The sequence below is a fragment of the Chelonia mydas genome, chromosome 1 (genome assembly GCF_015237465.2).
Source record: "Chelonia mydas isolate rCheMyd1 chromosome 1, rCheMyd1.pri.v2, whole genome shotgun sequence".
NCBI lineage: Eukaryota > Metazoa > Chordata > Testudines > Cheloniidae > Chelonia > Chelonia mydas.
This window is the reverse complement of record NC_057849.1, coordinates 51246963-51262406: the sequence shown is the minus strand read 5'-3', so window position 1 is coordinate 51262406 and position 15444 is coordinate 51246963. Positions and strand designations below refer to the sequence as shown.

General features: G+C 42.1%; 1 protein-coding gene across 4 annotated transcripts in view; it reads left to right on the top strand.

Moving 5' to 3' along the window:
* Window positions 1-13190, top strand: part of CCDC169 (coiled-coil domain containing 169) — a 34302-nt gene extending 21112 nt beyond the window's left edge. For 3 of the 4 annotated variants that reach the window (XM_027833046.3, XM_027833042.3, XM_037892416.2), the window contains 4 exons: window positions 1791-1889; window positions 2104-2157; window positions 9264-9340; window positions 12433-13190. In XM_027833046.3, coding sequence (XP_027688847.1) covers window positions 1791-1889; window positions 2104-2157; window positions 9264-9340; window positions 12433-12535 — 333 coding nt within the window. In that variant the 3' untranslated portion in view covers window positions 12536-13190. The remainder of the gene's footprint in view (window positions 1-1790; window positions 1890-2103; window positions 2158-9263; window positions 9341-12432) is intronic. The other variant, XM_037892409.2, reaches the window with a different exon arrangement.
* The last annotated feature ends 2254 nt before the right edge of the window (window positions 13191-15444 follow it).

Below are 15444 nucleotides of genomic sequence, written 5' to 3'. Positions count from 1 at the left end.
GGCAGTGGGTCAACCAAACTCCCTTGTAGCTCAGTCTTATGTGAAACTGAGCCATTATCACATCGATTGGAAGTAGTGGGGCTTTACCTTACAGATGCTACCCCTTTCTATTCCCCCCACTACATGCACAGCTGAGTATCAGGTAGTCACCAACCCTACTGATCCTCTGAAACCCTCAGAGCTAACTTCTGCAAAGAATGTATGCTATCACAATGGCAGAGAAGATTTGCAGCATATGCTATGCAGCCATTAGTATTATGGTAGTGAGGAGAGGCCCCAACAGAGATTGGGGCTCCACAGGCTAGGCCGGAGACAGTCCCTGCCCCGAAGTGCTTACAGATTAAATAGGCCAGACAGTCAAAGGATGCAAGGAGAAACAGAGGCATGGAGCAATGAGATGAAGTAACTTGCCCAAGGTCACACAGCAGGTCGGTGGCAGAGCTGGGAATAGGACCCAAGTCTTCTGACTCCTAATCTAGAGCACTGCCCACTAGACCACAAAATTGTATCAGAACCACACCAGGCAAATACAGCACAGAGTGAAAAAATAACATGTGAATGCCAGATAATCCAAGTAATTCTCCTCCCTTCCCCCCACAAACTTGATACTAGATACAAGTACACAAAAGATACAGGCCTTCCCTATGGTTATCCCTTTAGAGCTAGGTTGTTGTGAGTTATCTCAAATCAGGACATGTAGTTCCCCAAGCAAAGCCGATTGCTGCCTTGGCAAGTAGTTTCCAAGTGTAGGTCCAGTTGGGACCTGGAACCTCCAACCCAATGAATTGCAGCCCAGGGACCAGACCTTGGTTACAGGTGAGGGGCAACTTTGTGTGGCCCCATGCAGTTGAACAGAGTTCTCAGGAACCACTGAGAGTAGCAAAGCCAGAACTAAATGTGTCTCATTTAAAGATGGTGAAACTCATAGCAGCATGTGACCCATAATGTCTGTCTCTGCGTAAATCAGCAGGAGCCATATAAACAACAAGGGAGTGATGAGCATAATTAAGGCTAAGATTTTGTCATGGATATTTTTTGTAAAAGTCACGAACAGGTCATGGGCAATAAAGAAAAATTCACAGAAGCCTGTGACCTGTCCCTGACTTTTACTAAATATATCCATGATAAAATGGGAAGGGACTGAGCAGCTGCGGGGTGGCTGGGATCTCTGGGTTCCCCACCACCCGTGCGGGCTCAGAGCTCCAGGGTCCCCCTGCCACCAGCAGCAGAGGGGAGCTGCAGGATCCCCCTTCCCCTTCCCCAACAGCGGGGAGCATTGTGGGAATCCCCCTGCCACCGCTGCAGTGGGGAGCTGTGGAGGTCTCCCTAGCCCCCATGGTGGCTGGGGACTGAAGGGCTCCCCCTGCCCCCGCCCCCCCCACGGCAGCCAGGGAGCTGCAGGGGTCCCTCTGCCACCATGGGTGGTGGTGGGATCTGTGGGTCCCCATGTCCCCCGCAGCAGTGGGGAGCTGCGGGGTACCTCCACTGCCCATGGTGGCTGAGAGCTTGGGGGCCTGCTGCCTTAGGCAGCTGGGGTACCTTACAGCTCCCTGCCGCTGTGGGATGCAGCGGGACCCTGCAGTTCCCAGCCACCAGGGCTGAAGTCACGGAGGTCTTTGGAAGTCAAGGGTTCCATGACTTCTGCCACCTCCACGACAAAACCATAGCTTTAAGCATAATCTCACAGACCTTGAAGATTGTAACTCAGAATCTAGATTGTGATAACAACCTCTATCATTGTTCAGAACAGGAATATTTGTAACCTATTGATTTTATTTATACAACTGCAGGGTTCCTTAAATCAGCTTCTTAAACAACTAGAAGAGGAAAAGAGAAATCTCCAGAACCAACTGAAGGATTATGAGCTTAGACTGGAACAAGAAGCAAAGGTCTGTTACTTCCATATCTGTTTAACCAGCCCTTTTTAGAAGCTGTTATGCTGTCTGAAATGTCTAAAGCATTGGTGTAGAGAATGTAATGATTCCATGAAACATAAAATGAAAAAGTCCGGGGGTGGTACGTATGTTTGTTCTTTCCCTTTTGATTAATCATGTTAATTGTTTTGTTTGATTGTAACCATTTACCCATTATTTTAAAATGTAGGCTTACCATAAGGCTAATGATGAACGGCGCATGTACCTAGCAGAGATCTCACAGGTAAGTAACAAAAACTTTTCAACCTAATCATCTTTTTCCTCCCAAGCTGGTACTTGAAGGATCATTACTGTTTAATTCTTTATTTTTCTTTATCTTTTCTCCTTTATACAAATTTGAGTTTTATTCCAGCCAAGGAAAGCCAGGCATAGTTCCTTTCAGAGCCAGGCCTCAGTTAGCTGGAGCGATTGCTAGAAAGTGATGGAAGTCTTTTTGTCGTGTCTCTCTCTCTCTCTCTCTCTGCCATTGTTTACACTAGACTTCTTGACTTAAAATTTCCCACCCATTATATTGCTGGTGGGAGCACTAAAGTAGACAAGGCATGATGGCTGGTGGAGCTTTAACCATTATAAAGTCTAGCCCTCCTCTGAGCAGAATAGGATGGCACCGAGGTTAAAATGCCAGCAGACAGTCTATACCTGCACATCCACTGTTACTATCGTGGGTGGAATTGAGCTGGTGGCAACAATGATGGAAAGTCTTAAGAATAAAAGTCCAGTGTACCCATCCTGTCGAAGGGCTGACTACACTGCCCCTATACAGCATCTAGTCCCTGCTGGCCCAGGTGTAAAGAACTAAGCTCAGGTCTTACATACTCAGATTCCTGTATTGTAGTATGTTGTACAGTTCTTAAGATAGTTCTTGGTCTGACTTCAGCTTTTTTTTTTAAATATAATAATGCATGTTCAGCCAAAGCATTGTTTTTGCTAAATATATGTCATAAGAATGACCATCTTGGGTCAGACCAAAGGTCCATCTAACCCAGTATCCTGCCTTCCAACAGTGGCCAATGCCAGGTGCCCCAGAGGGAATGAACAGAACAGATAATCATCAAGTGATCCATCCCCTATCACCCATTCCCAGCTTCTGGCAAACAGAGGCTAGGGACACAGTCCCGACAAGGGTGACTAGGGTGACAATGACAAGGTGACATGTATGGTACAAGAGATCACCATTACCAGGTGACGTGTCTTGAGACCACATGAAAGTTTCCCTAAATGTGCTGAATACAGGTTTTTCCAACCTTTATTAAAAGACAAGCTCTGCTGAGCCACTTGTTCTTGATAATGTCATATTAACTGGTCATAGTCAACACCAGGGGACCACTGTGCCATCTAATTCTGTTCGGAGCATTGGATTGATTTGTCTAGGGTTGACCATGAACACAGCCACCGAACACTTTTACACACCATAGTCTTTATATACACTAGGGTGTAGCAGTGCAAAATCCCAAATGCACAGAGATTGTGACAGCTGGATGTGTTGATCTGTTGATTTAGATAAAAGCATATTAGATCGCTGTTAAGGTTTTGCATTAGTATGCAAGTTTGAAGTTGGAGTACATATTGCTTTTGGGTATCTAATGGAGATGGAAGTAAGAGCCTTATTACTCCTGGAGGTTTTCTGGACGTGCCTGTAGAAAATGCCCCCCCTCCTGCAGAATTCCTGTGCTTCACTGCAGAAAACGGCAGGGAAGCTGCGTGGGGGGAGGGAGGGCGGGCAGGCAGGTATGGGGAAGACCATGGGCACAGGTTTTGGGGGGGGGGGTAGGATTCGCCTCCCAAATAGAGGCAAGGCATGGGAGGGCACACAGGGTTACATGCAACTTCCCCCCACCCCATTTCTGCAAGCGCAGAGCTGCCCAGTTGAAGGAGGCTGTGTCTCGGCTCCGCTGACTCTGCAGCTGAATGCCTTCTCCTGAGTCCTAGTGCCAGTCAGGCTCCCCTTCTGTGTGCTGGGAGCCTTCCTGTTTTCTGTGCAACAGTGAGTGCCCATGGTGGGGCTGGGTAAGAGGGGGCAGGGGAAATGAGGGAAGCGGGATGAGGGGGTGGAAGGAAGAGGCAGTGAGGAAGGAAAGGGGTTGAATAGGGCAGAGGTAGGGTAGTATGGGAGTGAGGGGAGGGAGCTGAGGCATGAGGCAGTGGGGGAGGGGGATGAGATGGGGAAGAAAAGGTGATAGGGGAATCGTGGGAGGAAGCGGGAGCCCAGCATGCGGCTTCCCCTCGTCAGCAGCTGGAGCTCCCCCGTTAAGCAGGCCCATCGAACCCTCACCCTGATACCTACACCTGGACACCCCCCTCACCCGCCGACAAGCCCCCTACACCCAGACTCCCACCCCACTGAGCCCCAACCAGCTGCACCTGGACTCCCACCCCATCAAGCCCCACTCCCCCAGCAACCGGACCCCCACACTGAGCCCCCCACACCCAGAACCCCCCCTGCTGAGTCCCTGTGCATCCAGATCTCTGACTGAGCGACCCACACCCAGATTGCTCCACACAGAAACCTCACATCCCACACCTAGATCCCCCCCACACTAAGCCCTTCCACAGATCTTGCTGGGCTGAGCCTGGGCATTCACACCTGGTGCAAAGGGGCAGGGCCCCGGGATGTTCCTGAGGCAGGCCCGGCCCTTGCACTGTGTCAGGGTTGGGTGCAGCTTCACTGCCGAGTCCCTGTACTGAGGGAGGTGAGGGCTTCAGGGTGATCTCCCACCTCAATGCAGCCAGTGGCCTGTGCTCCACACTGCCATGCTGGACCCACATTTATTTGTCGACAAATACAATTTGCAGAATTTTTCAGAATTTTAAAATATTGTGCGCATAATTTTTATTTTTTTGGTGCAGAATTCCCTCAGGAGTACCTTATGAAGCACTGGAGTGTGTTGTTGACAGCATTGCAGACAACATGAAGGTGGAAAGGAATGCAGGATACTTTCCCTTAACTTCTTTTTTCCATACTTGTAAGGTTTGGGTGAATGGGGTATGTCCTGTTACACCCATAACTGTCACTAAGCAGTTTTTGTTTGATATTATATTTAATCTGATGATACCAAATCTTCAATTTTTTGTTTTCTACTGATTTTATGCCTTGGTAGATGTATGCAGTGGTGTAGCTGTGTCAGTCCCAGGATATTAGAGAGACAAGGTGGGTGAGGTAATATCTTTTATTGGCTCAACTTCTATTGCTGATAAAGATATTACCTCATCCACCTTGTCTCTTGGTAGATGTAATAAGTTGTAAAATTTGTCATGGGAAGGTTATGACAGCAAGGTAGTGAAAAGTTGAGACATTTGATACCTGAGAAGCGATAGAAGATGGTTTGGTGTGTTGGCACCTTATGGGGATAGTTGAAGCACTAAACACCAAGGAAAAAGCGAAATACTGCATCTCTTCATCTACCGCATGCCAAGGATGGAGCTGACTTGACATTTTGAGGGGACAGGAGAAGCTTGGACTCCTAGGTCAAGATTTTAAAACCTGGATGTCTAAATTTAGGCTCCTGGAGCCATATTTAAATACCTCAATGAAAATGTCCTGATTCTGATTTTTGGAAGTACTGAGCACCCACATTAAAGTTAATGGCCACTTTTACTTTGTTGACGAATTATAGATTTAAGAGATTAACTTTGGGCAACAGGTTTGGCATACTCATCCTAGACCCGAATCCAGCAACCCTTTATAGAAACCACTGTTCACACTATTAGAGCTGGTCAGGAATTTTTCGATTCAATCCTCTTTTGGATGAAAAATGCTGATTCATCAAAATAGAAACTGTTTGCAAAACCAGGTCAGGTTTCACAAATTTCCCAACTCAAACAAAGTAGAGGAAAAATATTTCAAAATTGTTGAAATGTTTAGTTTTAATGTTGTTTTTTTTAATGAAAAATTCTGATTCTGGTTTGAAATGATTTTTTGTTATTAAATTTAAGTCATTAGACTGAAAAAAGGTTGAAATTGAAACCAAACATTTTGATTGATTCGGGGAGCGGGAAATTGTTTGGTTGGGGTCTTTTTTGGTTTGTGAATATTTTCAAGATTTCTACTCTTCATCTTAATTCAAGATGGGGAATATATTTCAGATTCTTTAAAAATGTTTGTGGGACAGGAAAACAGTTTCCTACCCAACTCTACCCATTATCCCTGCTGTAGTATTCGCTATTGCGTCCAACATTGATGAGATTACCGTGTTGTTGTAGTTGGTTGTTTCTGCTGAAATGAACAGAGCAAAATAGTGAACAGTATTGACCATAGACTTCAGCATTAACTTCCCTTTGAGATGAATTGGCCATTTCACACCTTTGAGTTATTGTTGTCATCTGTCTGCAGGCTCAGGATGACAATACAGTTCACATTCCGAAGAGGTTCACAGTAGTAAGGGCTAGGTCTTATTGTTTTTCTAAAATGAAAGGTAGATTTTTATAGCATAGTTGGATTTATTCTGCCACAAATTATGTTGCTGTTGAATATACAGGAGCCTATAATACAAATTGGAAGTTACCTTGAAAGCTTTACGTTATAACACCTCTTATTCTGAAAGAGATCTTACTTCTTAAATAATATAAAAGTAGTAGGTTAGCATGATACTCCAGAACTCTGTGCAATGAAGTGACTGTCATTGAATTGCCAGTATAGCTAACTGGAGTGAAAGGTTGTAATTAGCAATGTTTCCATGTGTTTGCACAGCAGGCAAGTGGTTCACTGTGCGTAGTCATTGCTGCCTTAGGGAATGGAGGAAAATTGCTGAAAACAAATTTGCCGTGTTAGACCAGTAAATGCTGATGAATCTGGGGCTGGAAACATGAGGACACTGTGGGAGGAAGACAGTAGTAAGTTAGGAAATAGTGTTGTTATGTCTGAACATGGCTAATGAGTGTGGATTGTTCTTTTTAGGTTTCAGAGTAGCAGCTGTGGGTAACCAGATGTCCGGATTTTATAGGGACAGTCCCGATTTTTGGGTCTTTTTCTTATATTGGCTCCTGTTACCCCCACCCCATCCCGATTTTTCACACTTGCTATCTGGTCAGTCTAGTTCTTTTGTACTTAAATCATTTAGGCCACTGTTCAGCAAGGCACTTAAACACATGCCTAACTTTAAGTACATGGTAATTCCATTGCTTCAAGTTCGGCATGTGCTTAAATACTTTGCTGAATCGAGACACTGGAAATAGATTCTGCCACCCGTGCTATGCTCACTTCTTGAGTAATTCCACTGATGTCAAAATCAGTCATGGGTGGAAAAATCTGGCACATTTTTTTTTCAATTCTATTAAACAACCCACTGTCGTAGAATCTGTTTTATGGATTTGGCAGAGGCTGAGGTGAAGCGGGAATTACCACTCATGGATGACTAAGCAATATTTCCATATGTATTGAGGCAAATGTAGCAGCAGAGGAACCATTGTTCTCTGACAATCTATTCCATAGATATTCTCTCTCAACTATATAGCTGTAGAGGGTTCCATTTTGTTGTTTTTCCTGTCACGTTAGCCTTCTCCTGTGTGCTTTGTAAATCAAATGCAATAGAACATTTTTCTTATTAATAGTTATTTAAAATACCAGCATAGTGACTGCATTTCCTGAGAATATTCTTAGCCCTTGTCTGAGATCACCCCTGTAGCCTTCAGTGGGAGTGGAGGGGTGGAAGGAACAGGGGCAGTTCAGAATAATAGTTTCTTTTAAATATCTTTTTCTTCTTACCTTGTGTTTTTTTTCCAAAGTATATTCATCTTCTAAGTGTGTTTATTTGTTTATGTTGTCCAGTTCCATAAGGTGCTACTCTTTTTTTTTAAGTGATACAGTTAAAATAAATGTAAAGGTTTCACAAGATTTAGTATTCATCCAAAAGACATTACTTTTTTTTTTTCATCGTAAAAGACTGGTTCCCAGACCACATGCTATGGAACACTGATGGTCAGTGGAACCTTTCCTTGTGGCTTGCAGAATGCAGTATTTTGAGAACCAAGCAGTGGGGAAATGGGATAGGTCTTCAAGAGAACCTTTTTCTTAAAGTGGTACAGAGAATTAGAAAAAAAAAATTCAAAAATTATTTCTCATAAGTCAGTGTCTTTAGTAGAACTCCCCGGAAGCAGACGATTTAACAGCGCTTTCCAGAAATTAAATCCAGGCAGTTCTTACTCTGTCTTTACACGTATATTCTCTGAAAGTGTCTTTGTTTGAATTATAGTAGGCTTTACTAGTACAGTGCTAGTGAGAGTAGTTGTCTAACACAGTACATACATGGAAGCACATTAGAAACCAGTGTATTTGTTATAACCAATCACAGATGTGGTTCCTTGCTGTGCTAGGTTTCTTTTCCCTCTCATGAAGAATGCATTCACATACTTTAAAACGTAACATTAAGATTTAAAAATAATCCAAACCATGTGCTTTGTTTAAATGGCATCAAAGAGATCCATGGCTCCGCGCTTTTAGAAAAAGTCATCTATGGCTCCCTAGTGTGGCCAGCTGCCTTGCTTTGCCTTATGCTCCCCTCTATGGGGTCTCTGTGGGTCTGGGAAGTTGGCAGGATTGTGTCAGTTTTCAACAAGCACACCCCAGCCCACCAGCCACAGAAGCACTAAATTACTGCAGAGTAAGCCTGAATAATTTTACGTTGCTTCCCCCTCCATTCCATGGAAATCCCTACAAGAGGATGTTTCTGGGGTGACAATTGGACATGAGCCTGGAGGAGCTCTGTACAAGGGGGCAAGAGAAATGACAATTTAAGTTCTCCCCACATTTTTGCTTTTTATTACCACAGTTTTTTATAACTGCTTCTTGGATTTTATATATCACAGTATTGTAGTAATGCTCTCTAGAGGCAACAGGGAAGATGTAAATGCTTCACTCTTCTTAATAATTTCATAATTCCAACAGCACAACAAAATCATCTGATGAAGTGACCTGTAGCTCACGAAAGCTTATGCTCAAATAAATTTGTTCGTCTCTAAGGTGCCACAAGTACTCCTTTTCTTTTAACAAAATCACTAAAACTGTCATTATTCTACTTTTCCCTTACAGGATAATACATAGGGGGATATTGCTTGCAGATTGAAAATACGGAATTCCTGTCCTAATTAGTAATAAATGGATTCAAGTAATATAGTCCCTGATTCAGCAGAGAACTTAAACATGTGATTAGGTCTTGTTGATTTCAGTGGGACATAACCTTAAGCATGTGCTGTGCTTAAGCATGGGCTTAAATTCTTTGCTGAATCAGGGTCATTGTGCTTGTCTTTTCAAAATCAATGTGAGGAGAATTTTTGCTTTCCTAACATATATATACTTGGAGGATAACTTGCTGTATCAAAATTTGACCATTGCAGACATCAGCTACTCTTAAAATTGCTGAGAGGCAGAAAACAGATGCAGTGCAGATCAAGAGGGAAAACCAGATACTGAGGTAAATCTTTCATATTCCCTCCATTTTCTGACTTAATACATTTATCTAAATACTCTCCCTTGACTATCATAGCCCTCTATGCAAGATAAAGATTGTTGCAGATAATCTTACTGACAAAATATTGATGACCGTATCACACTTATTACTTATTTTAAATCAGCCTATTATCTAACATAGACTATTACAGAACAATAGTACAGTACTCATACAACGTAAGTGGCCTTTGTGGAACCTCACAGAAGGTTTTGGCGTCCTTCCATATAAACCTCAGTCAAAAATAAGCCTTTTTTCTAAGTCTGCTCTTACATTCTCCAGTCCATTAACAGTAATGTAATTAAATGCTCAGCCTGGTTCTTCTCAGTCAATAGAGATTGTATAGCTGTCTAGTAGTGGATGAGAAGGTGAGTAATTTTAGATGACCTCATATTAAGACCTAATTGCTTAATAAATCAAAGCCAGTTTTTAGTTATACAGGTGCAAAAGAGTTTCCCCAAAAATGTTTAAATGTGAAGAGTGCCATGCTGTTTGGGAGAATTTAGAACATAAAAATGTGTGTTTGGGCTGAGCTCTGATAAGCCAAGTTTCAAATTGAAGCTGATTCTTTACTGAAAATGGAAACACTAACAAATCCTTAACTATATCATTGCAATTGAGCCATGATACAAATTGAGAACAGCTGTCCCATCATTGGATTATAAAAGCTAATTGATATGAAAAATAGTTTTTCCACCTGTTTTCTATTTTAACGTCTCACTCAGGACATGAATAAGATATATTCTGCAATGTTAACTATATTCACTGATTCCCACTCTTTGGTCTCATGGTGAGAGTTCAGTAGATTACTGTTATTAGAGTAAGGTTTAATGTCTGCTACTAAGGATCCTTAAGATCAGACAAGCATTGTGTGGCTCTTAAATACTTAATATACAGCCTCAAGGCTGTTTCTGGCTCTGGCTGTGTTTTTATATAGCTCCTGTAAAAGTGGCCAGAGAGGGCAGAGCCAGCATGTTTCTCCCTTACTCCCTATGGAGGGACTAAGGAAGCCAGTAACAGCCAGACATTGAATACCGGCTGAATAGTAGCACTGTTCTGTGGGTTTTAGACCAGTATTTATTTGGGAGTATTATGATAGTTGCTGTCTGTAATTCTTTTTATATTAGACAAAAACTACTTTCCTGTAGTTGTTGTTCTGGAAAGGTATGTGTTGCGACAGATTACCACTGTATCACCTCCTCCTCTCAAAGCTGATAGTTTTGTAACCTTAGTCAGCACTTTACTTTACGCACATGATGGGATTTCTTCACCTTTTGCTTGAAAGGAACTGACAGTTAGAGGCACTAGGGACCACCTAGGTTGCACTGCATTGGCTTCTGTGGCCAACTGCTTAGAACTTTGAGCCTGGTGAGTTCCCCACCTCAGTCTCACCTGGCAGCTTATACCAAAGAGTGGTGATATGTCACAGTGTATATCATCAGGAAGTAGCAAGCACAGGTAAGGAACTCTCTCAATGTATGGAGAATTTAACAGAGAGCCATTGTCTTTATTCCTCCATAAACACTACTCTGATGACTTTAAAGACTGGGGGCCTGAATCTGTTCTCGCTCACAGTGATGCAGATGAGAAGTAATTCCATTTAAATTCCAGAGTAAAACTATGCAATAGACTCAGGCCTTGAGAATAACCTCATAATTTCCTCTAGCAGCTTCTCATCTAATTTCAACTGATATTTCAAAGCTTTGTCTTCACTGGGTTTCAAACCAGATTAATAAACAATATCTAAACTTTGTTTAATCATGGTTGCTGGTACATTTTGGCTGGTTGTAGTGAATAGTCCAAACCATGTTACAATTATGATAAATATTTTGTATTCAGTGAACTAACGCAGTCCGTTTTCACTGGCCATCCAAACTGAATTAGAAGTCAGTTTAAATAGAGGTCCTTATCATGGTTCCTGGGTCAGCTCAGATGGGTCTTTAGACACTTGCACAACAGTAGAAAAACATGGGAACTGGAAGTGGGGAGAGGAGCGAGAGTGGTCTACTCAGCTCTGCGACAGCTCCTTTTTGATTACTGAGTAAGATTCAAGACTTTGGCCCTGATCTTCAAAGCTTTAAATGGAAGCAGGCCCCATATACTGCTCATGATATTTAGAACAATGGAACTTGGCAACCTCAAAAATGAAACTAGTGGGCACTGGAGATGGCGCTTTCTTGGCAGCTTGTGCAGAAACCTGCAACTCATTCCCAGAACATATGAAATGACTGCAACTTTCACCACCGAACAATATGCAGAATATTTTTCCAGTCATCAGTGCACACACACATATGTATTGCATAGGTATGCAATTGATATATATTCCCTTCCTCCTTCCACAACTGCGTGAGAGAGAAACTGAAACGTTGTATGTTAGACTGTAGAAAATGCTTAGATACTGCAAGGATAAATAGAGAGATACTTAGCTATTTTGCCTAATAGTAGAGAGATGCTGCCTGCATCCTCCTGAGAATGGCTTTGTGGATTTACTTAGTCACCTTTCTTCCCTTTGAAATTCTGTTCTGTAGTCCCTATAGATTAAACCTTATAGATCCAAAAGTAAATAACTCCCCTAAGCTTTATAAAGTGTTGTTTATTCCCATTAAGTGAATGTAAACTTGTTAGCCAGCTACCAAAGTTTTATATGTAAGGGCATGGCAGTAAGAGCATGGCTCTCTAGAGGATACTGTCTGCAGAGCTCTAATTACAGGTGCAGACAGTAATTTCTGTGTCTTTATGGGGAGCATATAATTGGTGAAAATGTCTCCCCAGCCTGTTGCCTTCCTGTTTATACAAATGTTTAATATTCTCTTCATTTTCCGTTTAAATTTAATCATTTAAATAATATAAAGTTATTCAGGAATGATGAAGATTGGGATTTGTACACAGAATAATTAAATGCTCTGTTAACATCACACCCAGAAAGAAACTGTTTATTAATTAACTATAATAATCAGTTATTTCAATATAAAAAGCATGCCAATTTCCAGCAGTTCAAGTTTCTGGAGCATCATAGTGTAACTGACATGTAATGACTAACCTTTCTGACTTTATTTCAGAAGAAGACATAATGTTCCAGAAAATCAAAGGATTCTGGATCCAAAAAAAGGACCAATTAAAAAGACTGCAGGAGTGAAACAACTTCCAAAATTAAAGCACTGACTTAATATTCTTAACAAGAACTTCCAATCATTTTTATTCTTGTTTCTATATATTTAACTAAATGTTTCTGAAGAAAAATATATGTACCACATTGATTTAGGACACATTCCAATAACAATAACTACTAATGAAGATCTGTGTGCCTCCTGGCAGCTTCAGAGGCTCCCTATTCTGAGGGAAAAGTAGCCCTCTATAATCCTGTGGAATAGCTCACCAAGCAGTTCCTGGGTGCCCTCTTAATGCTAGTGAAGTCTAAGCCTTCCCAGCCTGATTGCCATATGTGAAAACTGAATCAAGGAATCATAGGAATCAAGTTGGGTGACTGAGGGAATCACTTAAATGCCTTATGCTAGGCAGGTTCTTCCCCACTTTGACTCCACAGCCAGTCATTGAAAAAAATTTAAAGTTTCTGGTTTTAGAGCTCTCAACGAGGGAGAAGAAGAGAGGAGTGATGTGACCTGAAGAGTAATCCCACTATCTATACCAGAAGAAAAGAGTAATACCCCATTAGGAATAGCCACTTAGCACACAAGCTACTGGGGAAACTCCCTTGATTACTAGAGGGTGGGAAAACAGATGGTTCTTTCTAGGAAGGCAACCACAATTTTCAGGCCAGAGAACTTCCCCAGAATAATTCCGACAGCAAAACATCCAATCTTGATTTAAAAATTGCTTGTGAGGGAGAGCGGCAAAGAGTCCTGTGGCACCTTATAGACTAAGTGAATACCCACTTCGTCGGATGCATGCACGGTGAGGGAGAATTCACCATAACTCTTGGTAACTTGTTCCAATGGCTAATTACTCTGTGTTAAAAATTTGCCTTATTTTCTGTCTGAGATACTGCCTCCCCATTGGCTTATTGGCTTTCAGCTCGCAAACAGTCAGGTTCTCGTCAGGTTCCCAGCAGCGGTTCTGGGGACAGGGTGCACCTATGGCATTGGGGAGGCAGAGCTGGGTGGTATAAAAGTGGAGTCTCTTCCCTGCTGGCATGACAGAGAGGCAGCTGGGCCAAACTTGACTGATCAGGTGACCTGGCACATGGGGTCGCAAGACCACTCAAATTTGGCCTGCCCACTCCTTTGTCACACCATCAGGGGAGGGGCTCCACTGTTATGCCACCTACCTCTGGTCAAGGGCCAAGCAGGGGGACCTGGGCCCCCCTTTATTGCACCCCTGGTTTCTTAACTCTCAGGTATCCTTTTTAAAAAAAGCTCGGCCTGCTAGAGGCCAAGCTTGGAGTCAGTCTCTTCCTCCTATGGCTATGCAGCACAGTTCTCTACCCTTAGGGCTGTGCTATGTTCCATGAACTCGCTGGCTTTGGCAGGGAAGACAGATCAATTCTAGGCCTGGCCTGTAAATGACCGTGCTAAAAGGATGGCTTCTACAGAGCCAGTATTCACAGCCGTCAGCAGTTTGCATGGCTTGGAATTCCACTGCTGTTTTCAGCTGGGTTGGGCCCTTACTGTATAAACCAAAGTTTTAATGTGTTTTGCGAATGTCCCCAAACAAATATTGTTACCTAAAGATTCTTCAAAGTGTACCTATTGTGAATGAAGCATTCTATCTTAAAATCCTATGTATATTTCTTGTTTGCTGGTGTATATATTTTAGTATATGAAATCTAAACTTACAAACTGATGTTTCCATCTAAGGCCCCGATCCTGCAAAGACTTCCAGTGTACTTCAGTGGGACTGCTCCCATGTATCATTGCAGATTTGGGGCCTAAGTAGTACCATACTTTTAAATTACTGCCCTGTAAATCACCGCTGAGGGATTATTTGAAGTATTTTGAATTATATCTTCAATCTTAAGCATGCAATTATTGTTGCAGTTTCTTTGCCAACATATTTCAGTAATTGAACTTTGGCAGGCTTTTTTTTTTTTTTTTTTTTTTAAACTGCAGAACAGTGAAGAGAATGTTTTGGTATTTAAAAGTCAACCTTCTAGGTTAGATTTAAAAAGCACTCTTCAGAATAAATCTGATTGATGGACTCTTTTTATTTTAAGAGCTTCTGTAGCTCTTCACAGTGTTCATTAAAGCTTTTTGTCTCTTTAAGAGCAGTGCTAATAGCATAGTTTCTTATCACGGGCAGCATTAAAGTGAGGCTGCAATTAAACTCATACAGAAAGAACATGATGTCATTGCTAAAATGCAAGAAAACAAGAACTGTAATGATATACAGCACATTCATTATGGAAACACCATTTCCTCATCTAGATTGAGATTTATAAGATATTTATACTGTTTCTATGATACAGCTGGTATGGTTCTTTAACAAGCAGACTGGTCTGTCTGACCCTTTTAGCCCCCCAAAACAGTTGAAAGCCTAGCACCGATGATTAGGTTAGCATCATTCTGTTCCAGTTTTTCCATATGGAAAGTTTTCAGATTCTGACTGTTCTGGCAATTGTCCTTGGCGGGGTGGGGGTGGTAACGTAATGCTCCCATTAGCATAAAAGGTAAAGAACATCTGCTATAGTGAAGGTGATCCCATTCTTGGATACATTCAGCAGCCAGGCATACTCTTTCATCTGTATCAGGTGGTTGTAAGCATAGTCAATTGTGATAATTTTAATAGGCTTTAAGGAACTAGAACCCTGCACACTGATACAGATGGAACAGCTGTTTGTGCGGACTCATCATTCATAGCACAGATTTTTTTCACATGTACCATGTGACTGGTCCTCACTGAGGACATACATTTGAAGTTTTAAAGTTCAATCAGTTTAGTTTTCTGCCTGTTCTGATGATGTGGAGGAGTAGCAGAGTAGAACACTCTGTAAACTAGCGAAGGGAGGCAGAGGCTAAAAACAGAAACAAAATCTAACATTTTAAATCTAACATAGCAGTTTTCAAGTATAAAAGGTTGTTACAAGGAGGAGGGAGAAAAATTGTTCTCCTTAACCT